Source organism: Thamnophis sirtalis, unplaced genomic scaffold (genome assembly GCF_051295495.1).
Source record: "Thamnophis sirtalis isolate CommonGarterSnake01/CBP01778 unplaced genomic scaffold, rThaSir2_p1.2 scaffold_2, whole genome shotgun sequence".
Lineage (NCBI taxonomy): Eukaryota > Metazoa > Chordata > Lepidosauria > Squamata > Natricidae > Thamnophis > Thamnophis sirtalis.
The window spans coordinates 85,245,378-85,266,332 of record NW_028261382.1 but is presented as its reverse complement, the minus strand read 5'-3'; the positions used below and the strand labels follow the sequence as shown (position 1 = coordinate 85,266,332).

The window sequence follows — 20,955 nt, the reverse complement described above, 5'->3', positions numbered from 1 at the left end:
GGGTTAGGAAGGAAGACAACCTGGAGATCTTGGCGTCAGCAGAAACTTTTCCGGCGATTGCGCTGCGGCTGAGACAGCTTAAGGGGCGTCTCCATGAAGGCATTTGGAGCTGAACTCAACTGGAAGATTTTCACTATGTGGCTCAGTGGCTAAGACGCTGATTATGTCGATCAAAAAGGTGGCAGTTCGAGTTCCTAAGTAAAGGTGTCCTGCGTGAGCAGGGGGTTGGACTAGATGACCTCCAAGCTCCCTTCCAACTCTGTAACTGTTAAGAACCGCTTGGACGCTGGATGGGACACCAACATGAAATCCTGAAAAGTGATGGTCAAATTTATCGGCTTTTGAGAGCTGTAGCTCACTTTTGTGCATCAGATAAAGTCAACTACTGCTTATGACAACGATACTTTTTAATAAAATTGGCAAGCTGGGAAAGGTGCTGCCAGACTTCTGATTATTATTATTTTTTGCAGAGATGTGGTAAGCTATTCAATATTCTCCAATATATGGATGAGAGATTTTATGAAAACCTGCATTGTCAGGTTGGAAGAAAAATTCCAGATCCGGTTCTAAGCTGTGAGAAAGGCGCTGGAAATAAAGTGGAGACTGTTTGGAAAAAGAATCCAGTTTATTGATGAAGCAGAACCAACCATATGTGATTCTGGGACAGCTGACAAAATGGAGTTGAGAGTGGGTGGGTTTTTATACCTTCTGGATTCCTATGGGGCCACGTAGGGGTCATGGCTGGCTCTATAGGCAAAAGAGGAAGTGCAAATCCTAAGTGTTTGAGCTAATTTTGTTAACCTTTTGTTTGTTGCTTATTTGAGTTTCTGTTTTCACCCAGTCTTTCTGAGTGGATTACCAAATCAGCATTTCTAAAAGCTAGCTTCCTCAATTTCTGCTTGGGGTAGGGCTGGTTTTTGCCTTCCTTAAGATTTTTCTCATTTGCGGGAAATATTCTATCCTGCCTTTTAAAATATTTCCCAAAATATTTCATTGGGGGGATGGGGTGTTCCCACAGTCAGAATTATATTTCATAATGTAAGTATTAAATATTACATCTACAAATCAATCTCTGCCCCCTCTCATACAAGCCCTTGCAATTTCCAGGTTTGCTAAATTCCACAGCTGCAGAGGCAGTTTGTAAGAACAAATCTTTTCCCTAATTTACAAAGGAAAACCATGTATATTTATCTTGACTTATCCAGGGAGTCTCGCTGTGCATCACTGAGCTAGCTCCTCTGAAAATATATTCCTGCCAGGTTTTTACTCTGCTTCTGTGTGCACTCCAGGAACATTTTATGATCCCAACAATGTCCCTTCAAGGTAGGTCAGGTGAAACACTAGCAACCAGAAGACTCCTTAGTAAAACATTGCCATGAAAAGTAGAGAGAGATTTGTCCTTATATTGTGTATCTCTTAATTTTTCTTGCAGGGGCAAATGATGGCTGGAGTTTAAACCAGGGGTAGAATATAGATCTCCCAAAAGTGGGGGGATTTGAGTAGTGGAACTGGGTGCTCTCATGAATCCAGGGTTTTATAGTGGAGGATGATGGAGCCCCAAATCTGGATGAGCTGATTTCCAACTATCGCAATCCCCAGTCTATGAATGGGAATTCTGGAATCTGGGAAAGGCTGGAATACGGGATACATTGTACATTACAACAGAGTGCACATGATTACAGTAGATGCAACAGATGGTGCATCTACTTAACCTGGTAACTGAATTAACCCGAGTTCACACAATACCTTTAATCCGGTCATTTAGAAACCTAGTGGCTTTGCGCACCCATTACAGAGCTTCAGTAATTCCAATTTTGATTATTTTGGGGTGGTGGCGATTTGGTGTACAATAACAGGGGGACGTACTGACGCCCACTAGGATCAAAACAATATGGCGTATTGTTTCGTGCAAACGTAAAAACATGGTAATATTCAGCCTTCGGATTCAACCCAACGCAGCCATCTCGGTTTATCCCGCATGCTGAATCATAGCCCAACCGGGCTGCCTCCGCAGTTCGCAGGGCAGGTGACGCCCCAGAAGCCACCCACCAACCAGACTCGGCCAAACTAAATTCTGCGGACTTCGGAGAAGCCCGGAGCGCCGGCGCTCCCTCCGGCCAGTTCGTGGGGCTTGGCATTTCCTCGTTTGCCTTGTCCTGGGCAAAAACAATCGCAACTTCAGGAAGTGTTTGCCAGATGGGTTGTCCGGTTTCGGAGTAGGAAACGCCCTTGGCAAGCCTAGCCCGCTCTTGTTGGCTCCGTGGCCGCGCCCCAAAGTTAGGCTGGCCCGGTTCCACATCGCACAGCGAGCCACTTTTCCGTCTTCGGCGGCGCTAGAGATGCACCCGCTAGCCGAACTTTGCTCAGCCTTGGGCGCGGATTTTATTTGACTTGATTTCCAAGAAACGGAAAGGACTCGTGAAAATTTAGTGGCTCTTGTGTGCGGAGGTTTATTGGTTATATAAATATATGTATTACGTATATTTGCAGTTAATGGTATCACCTTTAAATCGCTACTCTTACCAGAAGGAAAAAAGATGAAACATACCCCATGCAGTCAAAATCCCTAAATAAACTTCCTCTTAGTCCTTCTGGTAATTTATAGGTGTGTCCCAATATAGAAAGAGGAAACTCTGTTAGCCTTTTTAGACAGTTGAAGGATAGCAGATGCTATACATTGCATCTGACCTAACTGAAATGTCTGAGTAGTTGGACTAATGAGCCGAGGTGGCACAGTGGTTACGGTGCAGTACTGCAGGCCACTTCAGTTGACTGTTATCTGCAGTTCAACGGTTCAAATCTCACCTGCTCAAGGTTGACTCAGCCGTCCATCCTTCCGAGGTGGGTGAAATGAGGACTCAGACTGTGGGGGCGATATGCTGACTTTGTAAACAGCTTAGAGAGGGCTGAAAGACCTATGAAGCGGTATATAAGTGTAATTGCTATTGCTAAATGTCTGCAAGAAAACAATTTAGCTCAAGAGAGCACCAACGACTCTACACCACAGCTCTGAACTACAAATATTTTCACCCATTTTAAAAAACCTATAATTTGTGACTAACATATCGACAGAACAAAGCCAATTGCTGCTTTATTCAAAGCAACGGTGATTTTTTTAAAGGCCAGCAGACCTAGGCTTTATAATCTTGGTGACCTGTTCATGGCATCAGTTTTCTTTATCTCTCTTCACTGCGGCGTTTGCAAACCTGAGTTTTGCAACCCACATCTGATAGTCTGGTGTAGTTGCTACAATCTCTTGAAAAGAGTGAATCAAAAGTGAAAATAAAATCAATCTTTTGTAAAGATTTGGTTCATGAGGGGGAGCCAGAGGACAATCTCTTCACAAATCACAATGACTCAACCCCCCCCCCCAATAGTTCTAAGAAGACTATTTCTTCATAATATGAAAACCAAGAGAGGTTTTACTTGGCACCAGGCTTTGTGGTTTTATTTCAAAATGATTCATGGGTTACCCCTAAGTCTACTTAGGTCAGGAATGAGAAGATGGCTTGTCTACTTGGTTCTGTGACCTTATCGTGTTTTCTTTCCATTAATGGCCATGAATATTTGAGAAAAAAGAAAAAAAAATGTTTTGCATGGAAATTCAAGCCTTTAAACAGTAATCTGATGAAAAGATCAAGATTGTCAAAACCAAAAGAAAGGAATATAAGGTTGACTTATTCAACCAGGGTTACAGTAAATATATCTATAAAATTCTGAAAACCCTTTATGAACTTTCTGCCAGTACTTGGGACAGAAATGGGTAATTTTTGGATTTGTGAATTGATAAAGAGTGGGGATATTGTGGGAAAAGTGAATTGTGTATATAATCTTATGGGTATGGGGAAATATTATAATTGCCTGAACTTGTTGCAAGGAATATTGGGTGGGAATCAGTTCTTGAATATTCCTTTTCCCCCAAATATTTTTCTTTCTTTTGCTTTTTTCTTTCTGTTTTTGCACTTTGCATTTGGTTTCTATTTTTTTCTCTTTCTGATTTTAGTGTCAATTTTCGAAACAACTCTAGTTGAAGCCATAATTTTCTTGCTTCATTTGTTCATGAGGTGACCACGCTCACTGCCTCCTGCACCTCAAAAATAATAAGACCTCCTCAAAAATAAGGCCAAGTGCTTATTTTTTTTGGGGGGGGGAGAAAATAAGACCCTGTTTTATTTTTGGGGAAACACAGCATAAGCTGCCAATGTCCGCAGTTTACAAAGAAAAAATATATAAAATGTTTTACCGCTGGCATTTGCCTCCAGCAAGATTGGAGAAAATGTTCCCAAACAGAACAGCGGAATGCTGGAAATGTAAAAAGAGGCTAGGAACATACTACCACATGTGGTGGTCATGCCCAGTTGCAAAGAAATATTAGACAAGGATAAGAAAATGGCTGGAGGAAATGACTAAACAACAAATAGACCCAAAACCGGAACTATTCATATTAGGTATATTAATAAAAAAACTACAGTAAAAAATTTCAATATATCATATTACACATAATAACAGCAGATAGAATTGTTCATGCGCAAAACTAGAAAAACGATAGTACCCCCTCTGTCGAAATGGTGATTAAAAAGTGCTAGAATGTGTGGAGATGGATAGGCTAATAATGGAGTTATTAGGAGAAACAGAATATTATCTGATTTGGGCCACATGGTATAACTGGTTAGAGAACAGAAGCAAAGAATAAATATGTACACAACAGGAAAGGAGGAACAAGGAAGACAATTTGTATGTACTTAAGAGATATACTGATATCAGAGCGCTATAAAGATAGAAACGGTGATATAAAATGAGGAAAACTGTTTAATAAAAACCATTTTGAAAAAATAGTAAAAGTATCCAGAAAGTACATTGAATTTTTATTTTATAGTAAGAAAGCTTCCTGCTAAGTTTATATTGTGCCTAATCTTGAAACTGTAACTTATTAAGGAAGTTTAACTACTAGGAAGCTGTTAAAACCTTATCCCAAACCATTGCAACCTCCAAATCGAAAGAAAGCACAGTGTGGAGCAGGATTCATTCGATCAGCTGAGGTACTATCTTCTTTAGTTCCTATTATCTTTCTTTATTATCTTTCTTTTTAATATTCAGATCGCTCTCTTCAGGTATTATTATTTTATAGTTCCCATTATCTTTCCTATTACCTTTTTCTTTTTTAATGTTCAGATTTCTCTCTTCCATTTATGCAATTATTTTGGCTGTGAGAGAGAAAATCAAGACTCCTCTAATTTCCCCCTGTCTAAATCTCTACTTTAATTGTAAATGCAGAGGAAATTCAAATAACTTTTGACCTTCATATTTTCAAGAGAAGGACTGAAAACGATTATGCTAACTTAAGTTCCCCTTTTATATGACATGAGTAGATTTGTCTTCTTGGTTATGTAGGCAAGCAATGGTCCTATTTTGGAATTTATCTCCAAACAAAACTGCCTACTATCATCTCTAACCCAGCATTTCCTGTAGCAATGAGTGGGAAATTAGAACTATGCACCTTGAAACTGAACAGCAAACATCAAAATTTGATAGGCATTTGGTTCCCCCCCTGCTTTTTATTGAAATAAGAAACAAAATGGGTAAACTCAATCTTAATGTCCTTGATTGTTTTGTTTTTAAAAATTCCATTTAAACATTCCCCAACAGGTCAAACAAAACTGCTATTTTTCCTGGGGGTTAGAAGCTGAGGGGCAGGGACATTTGCCTGGTTTACAACTGAATCTCTTGTAAAGTCAGAATCAAAAAGTTAACTTTTCCAGTATCTCCCCTTGAATTTTCCTTTCAAGTGCATCTTTTAAAAGAAAGTGGCCTAATGCTTATATACGGCTTTGCGTGGGACCCCAGAAAAAGTCACTCTTTAGTGGCATTTTTTTTAGTAGAGTTCTGAAACTCTAATAAAATTTCCTAAAACCTTACACTTTCAGGTGAATTCTCCTGCTTTAAAGCCATAGGAGAGTGGGCTAGCAATTTCATAATCTTTTGCAAGGCTCATCTGCAGAAACAGTGGTCATTCATAATATTTCTGGAACCAAGCAGGTCTCTTTCATTTGTGTGGATTTTAAAAACACACAGAGAAATGTATTGGGTGAAGCCTTTTGCAATTGTTGTCAAAGCACTATTTTCAAAGACAGCTAAATTGGTAGGAGGTATGCCAATCTGCTGCAAAAATACCCCACCTTCATCACTGGAGAATAGAATGAGCGTTCTTTTCAAACACCTGCACAGGTGACAGCTTTGTTTATGCGTTCATATAAGATATTTTTAGTCTAGTAATATATTTTATGATATGATGTGTTGTGTCATATTATATTATATTGATATATTGATATTATATTGATATTATATTATATTGATATTATATTATATTGATATTATATTATATTGATATTATATTATATTGATATTATATTGATATTATATTATAAAGATTATAAGGGCTGGAGCAAACCCAGGAAGTTTAGTGGGTGAATATAAGGAAGGGTGGTTATCTCTCATCTAACATATCTTCAAATATAGTTAACAGGATGAAATGGAGGGGCTATGCACTTTAATCATTTCCTACTAATAGCTAATACTATAGCCTTAATATCTAAGAATCATACTGCCAAAATATGAGATATATAATATAAAATAAAATGCGGTCACTGTATCTTCAGTCATAGCAGGGTGATGCTATGAAGCTAAGAAGATGTTGTAATGGGGAACTATCCTTTATTAAGAAATCCATTCCAACAACCACATTGGTTTCAAAATAAAAATCAAAAGACATCGTCAAATAAGGAACTGCCTAGATAGTCAAGTTTCCATTTTGCCTTTCAAATGTTTCCCAAACTTTGCAAAATATAGTTCACCCAATTTGGCTGTCCCACATGAGATCCTTAGAAGCATCAAGGTGGGCTAGAGAGAGAGATCGATTGGAAAGTGGTGCCTGTCAGGGAAAGAGACTTAGAAAGTTCTTCCTATTTTACCCCCCCCCCTCCAGTTCTATGGCATCCTTGTAAAAGAGAGCCGGGGTCAAGGCATTGAATTAGAAACCACAAGACCGTGAGTTCAATTCCTGCTTTAGGCACAGAAGTTAAGTTGGATGACCAGTCCCTCTGTCTCATAGCCTTAGGAAGAAGCCAGTGGCAAACCACTTCTGAAATCTTGCCAAGGAAACTCTTGTCAGGAATCAAAACCTATTCAAAAGCACACTCACAGCATCCTTTAATCTTGCTTGAGTTATTTGCTCCAGAGGACAGGGTGGTGAATCCCCTCTCTGACCTTCCCTCTAAATTAAACGGCAGAAGTTTGTGTTTCTAGTTTTATGGAAGGCAAGTCTATTTCAGTTGACTATGGGCATGTCCACAAATCTAGATACTAAGCTACTATTTTGTCCTGCAGCTTTTGTCCTGCAGGCTCTTTTCTCTTTTCCCTCCCCCCCTTCCCTTCCCCTTCCCCTTCCCCTTCCCCTTTCTTTCTTTATATAAAGCATTTTATTTCCCTACTCTTCTTTCAGCAAAAAGTCTGCAAAGCCAAAGTAAGAAATACAAATCCAAACAATCCTAGGACAACAATAAAGCAGTCCATTGCCTTCATTCTCTTGTTAAAAACCAGTCTTCTTGGCTCTGGTTTCTCTCCATATGCAGCAAAGCGCTTGATCCCTTGTCATTTTTTTGCTTAGAATGATTGTGGACTCTAATTCTCTTCTTATCATGAATGTAATGCTAAACTCTTTCAGTTGCTTCTTCTAGGATTGTAACTATAACTGCAAAAGAGGCATCACCTGAAAGGTGATCACAGTGACAGAAAGCAGTAATTGAATAAGTTACTCAGTAACTATTGAGATGGAACCGCAGAAGAGAACCGTGGAGGAAGAATTGAAAGATTTATTCCATGCATTTAAAGGTGAATAGCAACTTTAGGATTGCAATCTAAAACCTTATTTGGCATGGCCCAGTTTCATTGCAAGATGAACATATTAGAACTGGGAACTTGATAAATTGCTACCTTTCAGCTTCTTAACAATGGAGAGATTTAGACTCATCTCAAGAATTGAACGAAATGGGTCAAGGGAAATAGCAATATGCATATTTGTAATTATATTCAATGTCTTTGCAATTTGCAACCTTGATTTGAGCCATGAATGTGAAAAATGTTTGCAAGGTGGTGCATAATAAAAGCCATTGGAATAGACAAAATCACTACCAGTCAATTGCCAAAGGCAGCTTTCCTTAGAACAGGTTATATCCTGCAAGAATACCTTTAACACCATCGGACAATAATACCTGCTTATCCCAGCTCCTCGGGAGGGACTTCACAGGTAGATAAAAATGCCAAACCCAGTCTAAACATCTGGCTGATTATGCAAATAACAATAACAATAACAACAACAACAACAATAATAGTCCTTGGAAAGAATGTGACAAGTAAACAACAATGCCAAATCCAGCCTAAACATCTGGTTGATTGTGTGACCAACCATAATTTATTAAACTTGCATGCTGCTGAATCCCAATGACTGGGTGGCTCACAACAATCCAATCAATTACTCTACGTTCAATTCAATAAAACATAAAAAATAAAGATAAAGGATGGCAAGCATGATGACATGTTGGGTCTCTCTCTTCTGATCAAAGGCCTGGATGAAGAGCAGGTTTTCCTGGCTCCCTTATACCACAACAGAGTGGTGAGCATGCAGAAGTGGGAAAGGGAAAACTCATTAAATTATATACTGGTAGATCTCGACTTCTGGCCACAATTGAGTCCAAAATTTATGTTGCTAAGTGAGACAGTTTTTAAGTGAGTTTTTGGACTTTTATCACTAAATAAGGCAGTTGCCAAGTATCTAATATTTTGATCATATGAGCGTGGGGATACTGCAGTGGTCATAAGTGTGAAAAGCGGTCATAAGCCATTTTTTTCTGTGCTGTTGTAACTTCAAACAGTCACCAAACGAACTGTTGTACTGTATGTCAAGGACTTACCTGCATTTTCTTCTACTGACACCTGCTTTGTATGCTAATATCTTACGTATTTTCATCATTTTAAAGATCTCTATTCACTCATACCCATGTCTTCCAGATAAAGAAGTTGTGAATGAACCGTGGAACTACAAAATGTGGGATATCGAACAGAAATATTTCTTTTTTGAGAACGATAACCTGATAGCAGGCCCGCTGTCATCTAGGACACCACCAGGTATTAAAAAGCAACAATATTTAGTAATCTTCAGCCTTTTCTTTATGCTGCTTGCAAGAAGATAATGGCCAACTCTGATCACAATAATAAATTCTGGGTGTTCCAACGGTACCTTTTTTTCAACTGGACTGCCTTAGTTTTTTTTTCTTTGAAAAACATTCTTGCTTCTCACCAAGAAGCTTCTTCAGTGCAGTTGCAAAGAAAAAAACAAAAAGATCCAGTTACCTTTTGGAAAAGCACTTTTCGGACCACCATGATCTGGACAACTGAGAACCTCCATAAATATGTAAATTCTGGGGTTGCATAGCCAAGGGCTTATGATTTCCTCTTGTTATGGAGAACCATGGAGCTGGTGATCATTTCAGTTGCTTCTGCACAGTGGTGGGTTTCAAATTTTTTTACTACCGGTTCTGTGGGTGTGGCTAATTTTGTGGGCGTGGCTTGGCACTGGGTGGGCATGGCTTGGCACTGGGTGGGCATGGCTTGGCACTGGGTGGGCGTGCCCAATTTAGCCATCCATTTTGCCAATTTAGCAGTCCATTAAACAATACACAGCAGCCCCCTTTTCTATTCTTTTTAATACTGCATGAAGTTTTTGCTCTAGGCTTTTTTTCCCCTCCTGGGGGGATAAATTGGCAATGCCTGAGGATTTCTGTGTTAAGAGGCACCAAAATAATCAAGAGGATATAAGGTCTCCTGCTGGAGCAGGGGGTTGGACTAGATGTCCTCTGAGGTCCCTTCCAGCCCTGGATTGCTGTGCTGTTTCAAAGCATCCTCTGCAGCTGCAACCAGGTTTGTGGTTCTTCCTTCCCCTCCTTTTTCTCTCCATCTATCCATCCATCCATCCATCCCTCATTCACTTTCTCTCCCCTCTTTCTCCTTTCCTTCTCTCTCTCTCACTCCCTCTTTCTTTCTTTCTTTCTTTCTTTCTTTCTTTCTTTCTTTCTTTCTTTCTTTCTTTCTTTCTTTCTTTCTGTCTGTCTGTCTGTCTGTCTTTCTTTCTTTCTTTCTTTCTTTCTTTCTTTCTTTCTTTCTTTCTTTCTTTCTTTCTTTCTTTCTTTCTTCTCTCCCTCCCTCCCTCCCACCCTCCCTTTCTTATTTTCTCCGTTCCCTCCCTCCCTCCCTCCCTCCCTCCCTCCCTGTGAAGAACCCCAGAAGATCATCCGGCATTCTTAGAACTCCGCTATTGATTAGCTTAGCCTGAGGAAGGATAGATAGCAGAGGTCCATGCTAGACCTCTGCTCACTGGAGAATTCTGGGAGTTGAAGTCCACAAGTCCTAAAGTTGCCAAGTGGCTCCCCAAACGGTGAGGATTTCTTTTTTCTTTCTGCCTTGAAGCCCTCCTCCCCCCCCGCAGTCCAATTTTGCTCCCAGGGGGCTGCAGGAAGGCTTGCTAAAATGGGGGGGGGGCATGCCCTATTTTGGGCCTAGCAGGCCTCTCTGAAGCCCCCTGGGAGCCAAAATGGTGTGGAGGGGGCCTCCTCCCACCCTTATTTGGGCCTAACAGGCCTTCCTGGGTTTCAGCGAACCAGGCCACCAAGTTACTACCTATTAAGCCAAACCGGTCCGAATCGGTAGGAACCCACCTCTGCTTCTGCATACATCTCTTCTAAAAGAGATTTGCCCAGATTGGTCATCTAGACCAGTGTTTCTCAACCTGGGAGACTTGAAGTCCTGTGGACTTCAACTCCCAGAATCCCCCAGCCAGCATAGCTGGCTGGGGGAATTCTGGGAGTTGAAGTCCACAGGACTTCAAGTCTCCCAGGTTGAGAAACACTGATCTAGACGCTCTTGTTTATTCCTCTCCTAACATTTCCACACAAAGTTGCATCGGCTTTAGAAGTTACTTGGGTGCATGCATTCCCCAATCAAGGAAAAAAAAAACGAGGGAAATGGAAGCGTGGGTATGGTGTTGGCATAATAAGTGAAATAATTGGAAGTCAACTTGAAATTTTGATAAGGCTTGAGAAGAGCCTAAGTGGCGCAGTGGTTAAAGTGCAGTATTACAGGCAAACTGCCCACAGCCTGGAGTTTGATCCTGATGGGGCTCAAGGCTGACTCATTCTTCCATTCTTCCAAGGTTGGTAAAATGAGGACTCACATTGGGAGCAATATGCAGATAATGCTTCTACCTTGCAAACCACCCAGGGAATGCTGTAAAGTACTGTGGGCAGGTATATAAACCTAAATGCTATTGCTTGTCAAGTGCCAGGGAAATTAAGAGATTCAGGCAGTTCAACCAGTTTCGTTGCCTTTAAGTACAATGACAATAAGGATTATACTTATACTTCAAATGACTACCCTGTTTCCCTGAAAATAAGACCTCCCCAGATAATAAGCCCAATCGGGCTTTTGAGCGCATGTGCTAAATTAAGCCCTCCCCTGAAAATAAGCCCTTCCTGAAAATATTGCAATGCAGCAGCAGCCATGAGGTGACCACACTCACCGCCTCCTGCACCTCAAAAATAATAAGGCCAAGCGCTTATTTCGGGGGTCAAAAGAAAATAAGGCCCTGTCTTATTTTCGGGGAAACAATGTATAAAGATTTATTGCAAGCTTAAGCTCTCTATAAGAATCTGATCTACTACTGGTTAAGGGAAATAAGCAAGAATAAGAAAGCATTGAAGGTGGGTTGGACTTAGATGTCTTTTGGGTATGCCAGGACTCATGACTTGTGATGCATTTGACCCATCCTTTGGGCTCAGCCTACAACACTATTGCTAAAGGCTAAAGGATAATACAACGGTGGACAAGAAGGGTGATATTTCAAATTGTTTTCCAGTGACTTCTTCCAAAACCAGGAGATAAGATAAAGAACGATTTATCTCCATGGTTTTATGGAAGACTTATTATGAAAACAGTCAACTAACTAAACAAAGTGCAAAATAATATTTCTGATATATATTGCAAGAAATTCTGAATCCAGAACTATAAGGAGCAATCTTGCAATTAAAATATGGGCAAGTATTCCAACATTGGAAACTAGATGAGATTTTAAAATCTAATCTAAATAGTCTTGCTGGAAATCTCACTGTGCAAAAGAAAAGAAAACAAAAGAAATAAAAACACCAAAAACTCCCAAAACCTCTTGGTTGACTGTTTAGGGAAATAGCAATTATATCAAATAACTGGTGAAACATATTACTTTATCTTCATATTAACTATAATCTGAGACCCACATCTCTTGTGGGAGGGGAATTATATAGTCCAGATGGATGATCCAAAGAAAAAGATCCCCAGTGCAGAATAATCAATTCTTCTTATGATCATTAAAGATCTTGTTACAGTATTTACATGTTATTAATATTGTAGATGTAGTAATGGGTGCAAACTGCAAACTACCATATGATCTGAACATTTATCAGCGTGGGCAGTGGGCATAGAATAACTCAGGAGCTAATTAATACCTTAAAACTAATATTTGCTTTATGGTTTATTTGATAGCTTAAAAAAGTTTTATTGACATTTTTCCTCCAACAGCTTGTCATTCAAAACTCCACTTCCAAATAAAGATGCTTTTCTCTATTTTTGTTGACTCATCTATATTATTATTGTCCTGCAGTGCAGTTGATGGCTGTGATCTCCAATAACAACTTAAATTCTCTAAAGTGGCCCATCTTTATGGGACTCACTGATAAAACCAAGACCTTGAAATGTCTGAAGTCAACTACTGGTGACCCTCAGCTAGAGATAGAGGTGAGTTTCATATTTTAATTCCTGAAGAATTGCATACTTATTCTCTATTAGTATAATTAACATTAGCTATATAGTGCCTTAAAAACTACCACAGCAGGGATGCTGCCAAAGCATATATTAGGGGATTAGCTATAACCTATATAGTGAGAAAAAAACAGAAAAAAAGGACAACAGCAAAAGCAGTGATGTGCAGTGAGGATTACAGTTGGTGAGGCAAGAGTGCGGTGGCGGCGAGAAGCAACGTTCCCGCCGCTGTCCCCGACAGGCATCTCATGTTTATGTCCGCCATAGATGCGAGATGCCTGTCGGACACAATGGCGAGGACGGAGGAGGCGGGGGGGCGAGGTGGCAGAGTGCGGCAGCAGCGAGAAACAATGTCCCTGCCGCTGTGTCCGACAGTCGTCTCACGTCTATGGCGGACATAAACGTGAGATGCCTGTCGGGGACAGCAGCGGGGATGGAGGAGGCGGGGGGTGAGGCGGCGGAGCGCAGTAGTGGTGAGAAGTAACGCCCCTGCTGCTGTGTCCGACAGGCGTCTCGCGTCTATGGCGGACATAAATGCGAGATGCCTGTCGGGGACAGTGGCCAGGATGGAGGAGGCAGGGGGGCAAGGCGCAAGAGCCTGGCAGTGGTGAGCAGCAATGTCCCCGCCACTGTGTCCGACAGGCGTCTCGTGTCTATGGCGGACATAAACACGAGATGCCTGTTGGGGAGAGTGGCGGGGACGGAGGAGGCAGGGGGCGAGGCGGCAGCCGGAGAAGAAAGGGGAGAGGAGGAGGAGAAAAGGGAGAGGGGAGCAGGACAGGGCTCCCGGTGGGGGGGAGAGGAGAAAGGGAAGACGGGCACAGCAGGCAAAAGAAAGAAAGCGCCAGCCCACCAGCAGAGGCGGGTAAAAGACCCGCTTCTGCTAGCGGGCTGCCCCTCTCTTCTCAAACAAGGCTGCCCTCCCTGCCTCTCCCCCTTCCCTATCTTCTCAAACAAACACTCTCTCAAATAGAGAGAGAGAGTTTGTTTGAGTGAAGTGAAGAAACAAACACACACACACAAATTACTCACAATAAAAAATTACTTACAAATTAAATTACAATATTTTTGAATTCGTCTCTCCTCCCTCCGTCCGACCCACATACCTTTTCCAGCTTTGTCATAGAGGATTTCAACTCTCCTCTTGTCCACCATGATGAAAATGTAAAAAATGTAAAAAGAAAAAGGCAAGAGCTGCTGCTCCCAGAGCAGGCAGAGGCGAGAGAAGCCCGTGCCTCCTTTGCATAAGGAATTTTTCACCTTTTAACCCTTGCTTAACTCTGCTCAAGTGATCATAAAGATAGTTTAAAGGAGGCATGTGGTTCTCCCTCCTCCCCCTGCAGTTAAGCACTAAGCAGTCATCCACTGTGACTCCGGCAGCAACTACCTCTGCCTTTTTCCTTTTAATTTTTTTTCTTTTCGTCATGACAGTGGTGAGGCCCTGCCTCCCCTGCCTCCTGACTGTACGTCCCTGAGCAAAAGATACTAAAAGAAGAACATAGAAAACTTGAATTAGACCTACAAAAAGACCCGCAAAAGGAAAAATAAAAAAAAAACCAAATGGAAATAATAAAACATAAGCTGAATCTAATGGAAAAAGAAGAATTGGCACAACAAATTAAAAGAGCAAAACAAAACTTTTTTGAAAATGCCAATAAACCAGGAAGATGACTTAGCATATAAGCTGAAAAAGGAGAAAGAGAAGAAACTGATAAGTAAATTACAAGATGAGGGGGAGTCCTATAACACCAAAATTAAATTAAAAAGAAAATAATTCAGAAGTTTTATAGGAAATTATAGGACTAAGAAAAAATTCAATGAAGAAGATAAAGCAATACCTAGAAAAAGCTAAATAACCAAAAATGTCTGAAAATATGAAAGAATAACGATGATAGAATTAACAGAGTTGATAAATAGACAACAGAACAATAAAACACCAGGACCAGATAGCTTACGTGCAGAAGTTTATAAATATTTACAGGACTCATTAAATTGAAGAACAATGAAGTTCTGTTAGAAGCTAAGATACCAAATTTGTGGATAGAAGTAGACATAACATTAATTCCAAAAGAAGATTCAGATTGAACACAGGTAAAGAATTAAAGGCTTATATCAGTACTAAACGCAGACTGCACAATATTTGCATCAATAATAGCAGAAAGATTAAAAATATTATTGAATGAATTTATTCACTCAGATCAAAATGGATTCCTACCCAAAAGAAAAATTAAGAATAATGTAAGATTTATTTTAGATATATTGGAGTACACTCTGAAAAAGAAATGGCATTGATTATCTTAGATGTACAGAAAGCATTTGATAATGTAAATTGGCAATTTATATTCCAACAATTAGAGTGTATGGACTGTGGCGAGAAGTTTATAAACATGATTAAGACAATATACTCCAGACAAATGGCAACAGTGATAGTGCATGGGGATTTGATGGCAAATTTTAATATTAAAAAAAGGCACAAGACAAGAATGTCTGTTGTCCCAATTGCTATTCATATTAACCCTGGAAGTGTTAAATAGAGGCATTATACAAGATCTAGAAATAAAAGGTCTGAAAATAAAAAGAGAAAAATACAAACTACAAGCATTTGCAGATATTTGCATTTGGTATTTGTGCTAGAAAAACCATTGGAAACTGGCCCCTAAGCTAATGGGAAAAATAAGGGAATATGTCAGGATTGAGAATAAATAAAGACAAAACAAAAATACTAGTCAAAAATGTTACAGATAAACAGAAAAACTTGACAAAGAAAGCCAGACTTTCAGGTAGTCAAGAAAGTAAAGTACTTCGGAATCTACTTAATAGCTAGATGTGTAACAATTAAAGAAGATAATTATACATGGTTAATACAACAAATAAAAGTGGACTTGGAGAACTGGAAAAATCGGCAGTTGTCAATGGTAGGAAGAATAGCAACCATAAAAATTAATGTACTGCAGAAGCTATTTTTCTTGTTTCAAACAATTCTTATAAAAGTAGAGAAATAATATTTTGATGAACTGAACACAATAATCTTGAAATATGTTTGGCAAGGAGAAAGAGTGAGGTTAAAACTGTTGCAAGAATCCAAAAACAGTGGAGTCTTTGGTTTGCCGGATTGGGCCTTAACTTGGGTGAAAGAATGGATAAATCTTAGAAATAGAAGATTGTTATTGCTGGGAGGACATGATTTCCAGCTGGGATGACATGCCTTTCTGTAGTATGACAAAAATAAAATACGTAGATACTTTCAAAGACATTATGCAAGGAACACTCTACTTCTAGTATGGGAAAAAGTTAAAGCAAAAAATTACATGCAAATACTAGTCTGGCTTTCAACAATGGAAGCACTGAAACATCCAAATGTGGCAAACCTGGGAAAATTGTAATGTATAAAGATTTTATTTTTATTTTTTTGAGAATTTTTTTTATTGTTTTAGTTAAACAGAAAAAAAAAAGAAAAAAATATTTTGTTACATCTTGTTGAAAGCGTATCGATTGGTTATGAATATATTCCATGCATTTCTTCCACAGTCCTTACATATACTTCATTCAAATCATGTTGTACATTTTAAATCAAGAAAGAAAAGTTATATATTTTACTATCCCTGTACCATAATTCTCATTTGGTTACCATTGTTTAAACATGTTTTCATCTAGAATCATTTATATTAGAAGGCACAACCACCTACTGGCGTTCATTTGCAATTTCAATAGATCTCCAATACCATTACACCTTTATGACATGTTCTAAAATTAATTCGGTTAAGTAAGATATCTGAGCATCCACCCCCCCCCCCCCAGTAACACACCTGTATGTATCATTAAATATTGTCCATTAACATTTCATTGTTATTATTGTAGTTAACTAAAGGTTATTTACTGATTATCTCACCTCTCCTCTCCAGGCCCACACAATATTATAACTTTATAACCGTCTTTAAACAATGATTTATTAATAAGATTTATAGGACTTTTCCCTCAATCCCAAATTAATTACATGCTAAGAAAATAAATATTAGACATCTAAGACAATCTAAGAAATATTAACATTTCTACTTGACAATCACCCAGAATGTATATTAGCATTTCTATGGTTAATTATCTTAACTAGGGTTATTATTTCTCTATTAGTATCATAGTAAATTTATGTTAATGGATAAACATTCAGTGGTAATTTAAAACAGTCTATAAGGTACTATAATCTCTACTTAATAATCATCAAAAATTAACTAGCTTTTTTCCATCAATTGGCATTATTAACCAGCATCTTTCCAGTAACAAAATAGTCTTTCATCTCTTTCTAGTTGTTGTGTCAATTCTATATCCAGAACCTTTCCAGGGTTTAAGACTTCTCTCCGCACATTGAAGCTTAAACTATCTCTCATGTAGTTTTGTTGCCCTTGAGTTGTTATTAATGTAAGCTTAACTCTAGTTCTCAGGTTTGTTTCTGAATAGATTTGTCTTATTACCTCCATCTTTTTCGCTCTTTCTTTTTCTCCTACATCTTGAAGTTTGGGGTGGAGCACCAAATTATCAAAGTTACTTTTCCAACTTCCCTTCTTTCCACTTTCACTCACGTTTACTCTTCTAAAAGAAAAGAAAAAAGAAAGGTAGAAACACTTTCATTCTCTGTTCTTGGAGCCATCTCCAACTATGTCATCCGGGGGGGGGGGCTGCCTGTTTGCCGCCGGTTGGAAGCACTCCCCTTGGGTCAATCAGGGACTTTGCAATGTCCCTGCGACCAGTAAGGTCTTGTCTTCCAAGTCACTGTCTCTTCGGGATGGTTTAGGATGGTTTAGGTCCTGCCGGACTGTCCAGGGGCAAAAGTGTCATCGGCGGATTCAGACAGCCGAATCCACACAATGTAACGTTGCGACGTTGGCTCCTCCTCTCTATAAAGATATTTTAAATGAAAAAGGGGAACTTAAAACTAAACAGAAATTGCCAAATCATTTGCAAATACAATCCAGATATGAAAAAGATGTAAAGATATTGGTTTCTATAAAGAGCCAATAATACTTGATCAGATACTATTAGGTATGGATGAAAAGTTAGTAAAGAAAATATATAGCTATTTATTAAGCCTTAAAATGGAGAATGAACAAGTGAAAGAAACAATGATAACATGGGCAAATTTTTGGGGGTATATTATAGAATTACGTAGATAAATGGCAAAAACTTGGGAAAGAAACTATAAATTGGCAATGGCAACTAAGTACAAGGAAAACCTGTATAAATGTTCTACAGGTGACACTTGTCATTGGCAAGGCTAGGAAAGATTTTTTAAAAACATGTCCGAAATTTTGGAAATGCAACCAGATGCCAAGTTCGTATTGTCATATGCGGTGGACCTGCCCAAAGGCAAAAAAAAAATAGTGGATCAAAATACATACATGACTGGAGAAAATGTTAAAGCAACATATAGATTTAAAGCCAGAAACATTCTTTTTCTCCATCCCCTGCCGTTGCCCTTACTTTCTCAGGCCAGGAAGGAGTGCCTGGGAGGGGAGGGAGAGGGATGGATGGGGCCAGCCAGTGGTGGGAATCACCCGACAGGGAGCCACAGCAGGGGGCCCAAAGAGCCGCATGTGGCTCCGGAGCAGCAGGTTGCAGACACCCATCCTATCCCATGTCCTTAGGAAAGACACAATAGGTGGACAAAAATGATAAATCCAGTCTAAACATCTGGCTGACCATGCGAGATGTATCACTAAAAATGTACTTGTTCTTTTTTACAATGCTGTTTTAAAACTGAAATGTAGCTGTCTTTTGTTTGCTTGTTTTACCATGCTTTAAAAAATGTCTCTGTATTTCAATATTTTTAACAATTAACATATGGATTAAAACAGAAACCAAGCCTTGTATTTTTTTCAGGAATGCAACATCATGGATCTTTACAATGACACTAAGGAACTGAGGGAATTTACTTTCCATGGTGTCATTCAGAGTAAAACAACTTGCTCCTTTGAATCTGCAGAATTCCCTGGTTGGTTCTTAAGTACCTCAATTCACCCAAACATGCCTGTTGGTCTTTGTAAACTAGGAGGTACTAGGATAATTTTATTTCATTTTGTAAGAATTCCTTCCCCTCCAAAATAATTTTTTTGAATAAAGAGGAAGGCAGTAGCGCAGGGCTGTCACCAGCGTATTTTGTATGTAGTAGAATGAAGCTTTAGTCATGATAAAGTAAGCAATAATAATGATTTGATTAAAAATGAAATATCTGAATGTGAGTAAATTCAGGATTGCCCTCTTAGTGTTGTTTTATTTCTGGCCTCCAAGGAGAATGGAAGATGTAACATGGCAGTGCTGATGGAAGAGGTGAAGCTAAAGTTGATCTCTTGTCTGTAACACAACCTGGATGCATTTAGTTTTGATTCAATAAGAACGGGGGGGCGGGGGGAACCTGAAATAAAAACCAGTATTTTATTGCCATTTCAGCATTTTGTTGCCAAGTTTCAATAATGTCACTTGAGGAAACTCCAGGGGCTGGGATCTATCCTTAGATCTTCTTTTAGATTCAGGTAGAAAACGTGTAAGGAGCAGAAGGCTGCATGGAGGCTGTTCTTCTCACAGTTAATTGGCACTTGGTAGGAAGGAAATATTTTGAGCAAGACAATAAGGAATGTTATACCCTTGAATACCGTTATCATGGTAAAGCGCCTGACTGATATTTTTCTTTCTTGGAGAACAAGAAAATGGAGAAATCCTTCAATTTTAAAGTTTGTCTCTCCAGCTCCCAAATGAGCTAATTCTTTTCATACAATAAGGTTAAAGCAAACTTGCTACCAACCAAGTGAGATTACGAGCAGAGATGGTCTCCAGGAAAGGTGGTTGATCCATTTTCCCTTTTGTCATGCACAGAGAGATAGACTTAGCTGTCTATGTCAGAAACCACACAATTTGTGAAATCTGACCATTGTAAGACCAGTTTGTCCACAACTAGTTTAAATGCATGCACACGTGAAATGCTTCTAACGACAATTCTTCTCCAAAATGATAAGGGGAAAATACAACTAAGCATTCTTTAATGCTTTCAGATGAGGAAATTCTTGCAAAATAAATGTTTTGTGTTGTCTAAATCATTCCTTAAAGAAGAAAAAGCTTAACACAAAACCGTTTATGAGATCATTTCCCATTCACTTAGAAGGCACACCCACCAGTGTCACTGAGTGGCTATAAATGGTGTAAAATCTCAGTGGTGGACACAGAGAAGGATTCTTCAGTCAAAGAAAAATTGTTACCCCAGGACAGGTACAGTCTTCTTAATTATACTTTTGGACATTTTTTCCATGTCTGTTTCCAAGGCTAAGAAATTCCATAGTGCTAAATTCTTTCTTGGCCAATTTTGCCATCTATTGTTGTGGTCATCTGAGGACCAGATCAGAATATGAATTAATTTTCTGGAGTTTTTAATAATTAGGTTCCTGAGGCTTTTCTGAATTGCTGTTGTTGTTTTAAATCTTCACCCTGCTGCTTGATTTTAATCAGTTTGATCTTGAGGTGCTATTGCTGGATTTGCTATTAAACTTCTTTGTGTGCAGGTTTCTCTGTCTCTGTGTCCTTTGTAGAGAAAACTCATTTATTAAGCAGATTTGACAAAACCTGATGCCATGATATGTTACAGGAAATCACTTTTCCCACTTTTCATTACAAAATAGACATGTAAATCTTGAATGGGTGATGGCAAAATTTTGGGGAAATGGATTAAACCCTTTTTGCAATATAAACTCTTACACTCTCCCAAATAATATGGAAATTCTTATACATCATCCAAATGATAGAAGAAGGAGAATGAGGAGAACAAAGGAGAAGGGGAAGAAGAAAGAGGGAAAGAGGAGGAAGAAAAGGAGACCTTGATTGCATCTAGACTTGAAAGAGTTAAATATTTTATCTCCCTCTGAACAAAATAAGAATGCAATCTCAGATGCTTTATCTTTTCAAGAACTGAGTAATGCATCTTTGCTCTACTTTTTACCATTTGCTTTCATAGCTAGTTTCTGATCTTCAGTTCCTTTTTAGAACAAGCCAATCTTGATATAGGGTTTCTGGTCTCTG

The 20,955-nt window shown here is 39.1% G+C and overlaps 1 protein-coding gene across 3 annotated transcripts; it reads left to right on the top strand.

Moving 5' to 3' along the window:
* Window positions 1-40: 40 nt before the first annotated feature.
* On the top strand, window positions 41-20,439 carry LOC106557323 (interleukin-36 receptor antagonist protein). Of its 3 annotated transcripts, none has more exons than XM_014076540.2 (5): window positions 41-477; window positions 7,721-7,887; window positions 9,064-9,180; window positions 12,743-12,876; window positions 18,772-20,439. In XM_014076540.2, exons 2-5 carry the CDS (start codon window positions 7,827-7,829, stop codon window positions 18,994-18,996), a joined length of 537 nt encoding a protein of 178 aa, XP_013932015.2. In that variant the 5' UTR covers window positions 41-477; window positions 7,721-7,826; the 3' UTR covers window positions 18,997-20,439. The 3 variants fall into 3 exon arrangements, with proteins under 3 accessions (XP_013932015.2, XP_013932017.2, XP_087562377.1); XM_014076542.2 differs by lacking the exon at window positions 41-477 and adding an exon at window positions 2,536-2,841 and having other exon boundaries at window positions 7,734-7,887; XM_087706251.1 differs by lacking the exon at window positions 41-477 and adding an exon at window positions 4,790-5,039 and having other exon boundaries at window positions 7,734-7,887.
* Window positions 20,440-20,955: the final 516 nt, after the last annotated feature.

Excerpts from the sequence above, each read along its gene's own strand:
- LOC106557323 (XM_014076540.2), top strand. The coding sequence starts at position 7,827 with ATGGAACCGCAGAAGAGAACCGTGGAGGAAGAATTGAAAGATTTATTC. Across the intron at positions 9,181-12,742 it reads GTCATCTAGGACACCACCAG|TGCAGTTGATGGCTGTGATC; the intron begins GTATTAAAAAGC and ends ATTGTCCTGCAG. Across the intron at positions 12,877-18,771 it reads ACCCTCAGCTAGAGATAGAG|GAATGCAACATCATGGATCT; the intron begins GTGAGTTTCATA and ends TATTTTTTTCAG.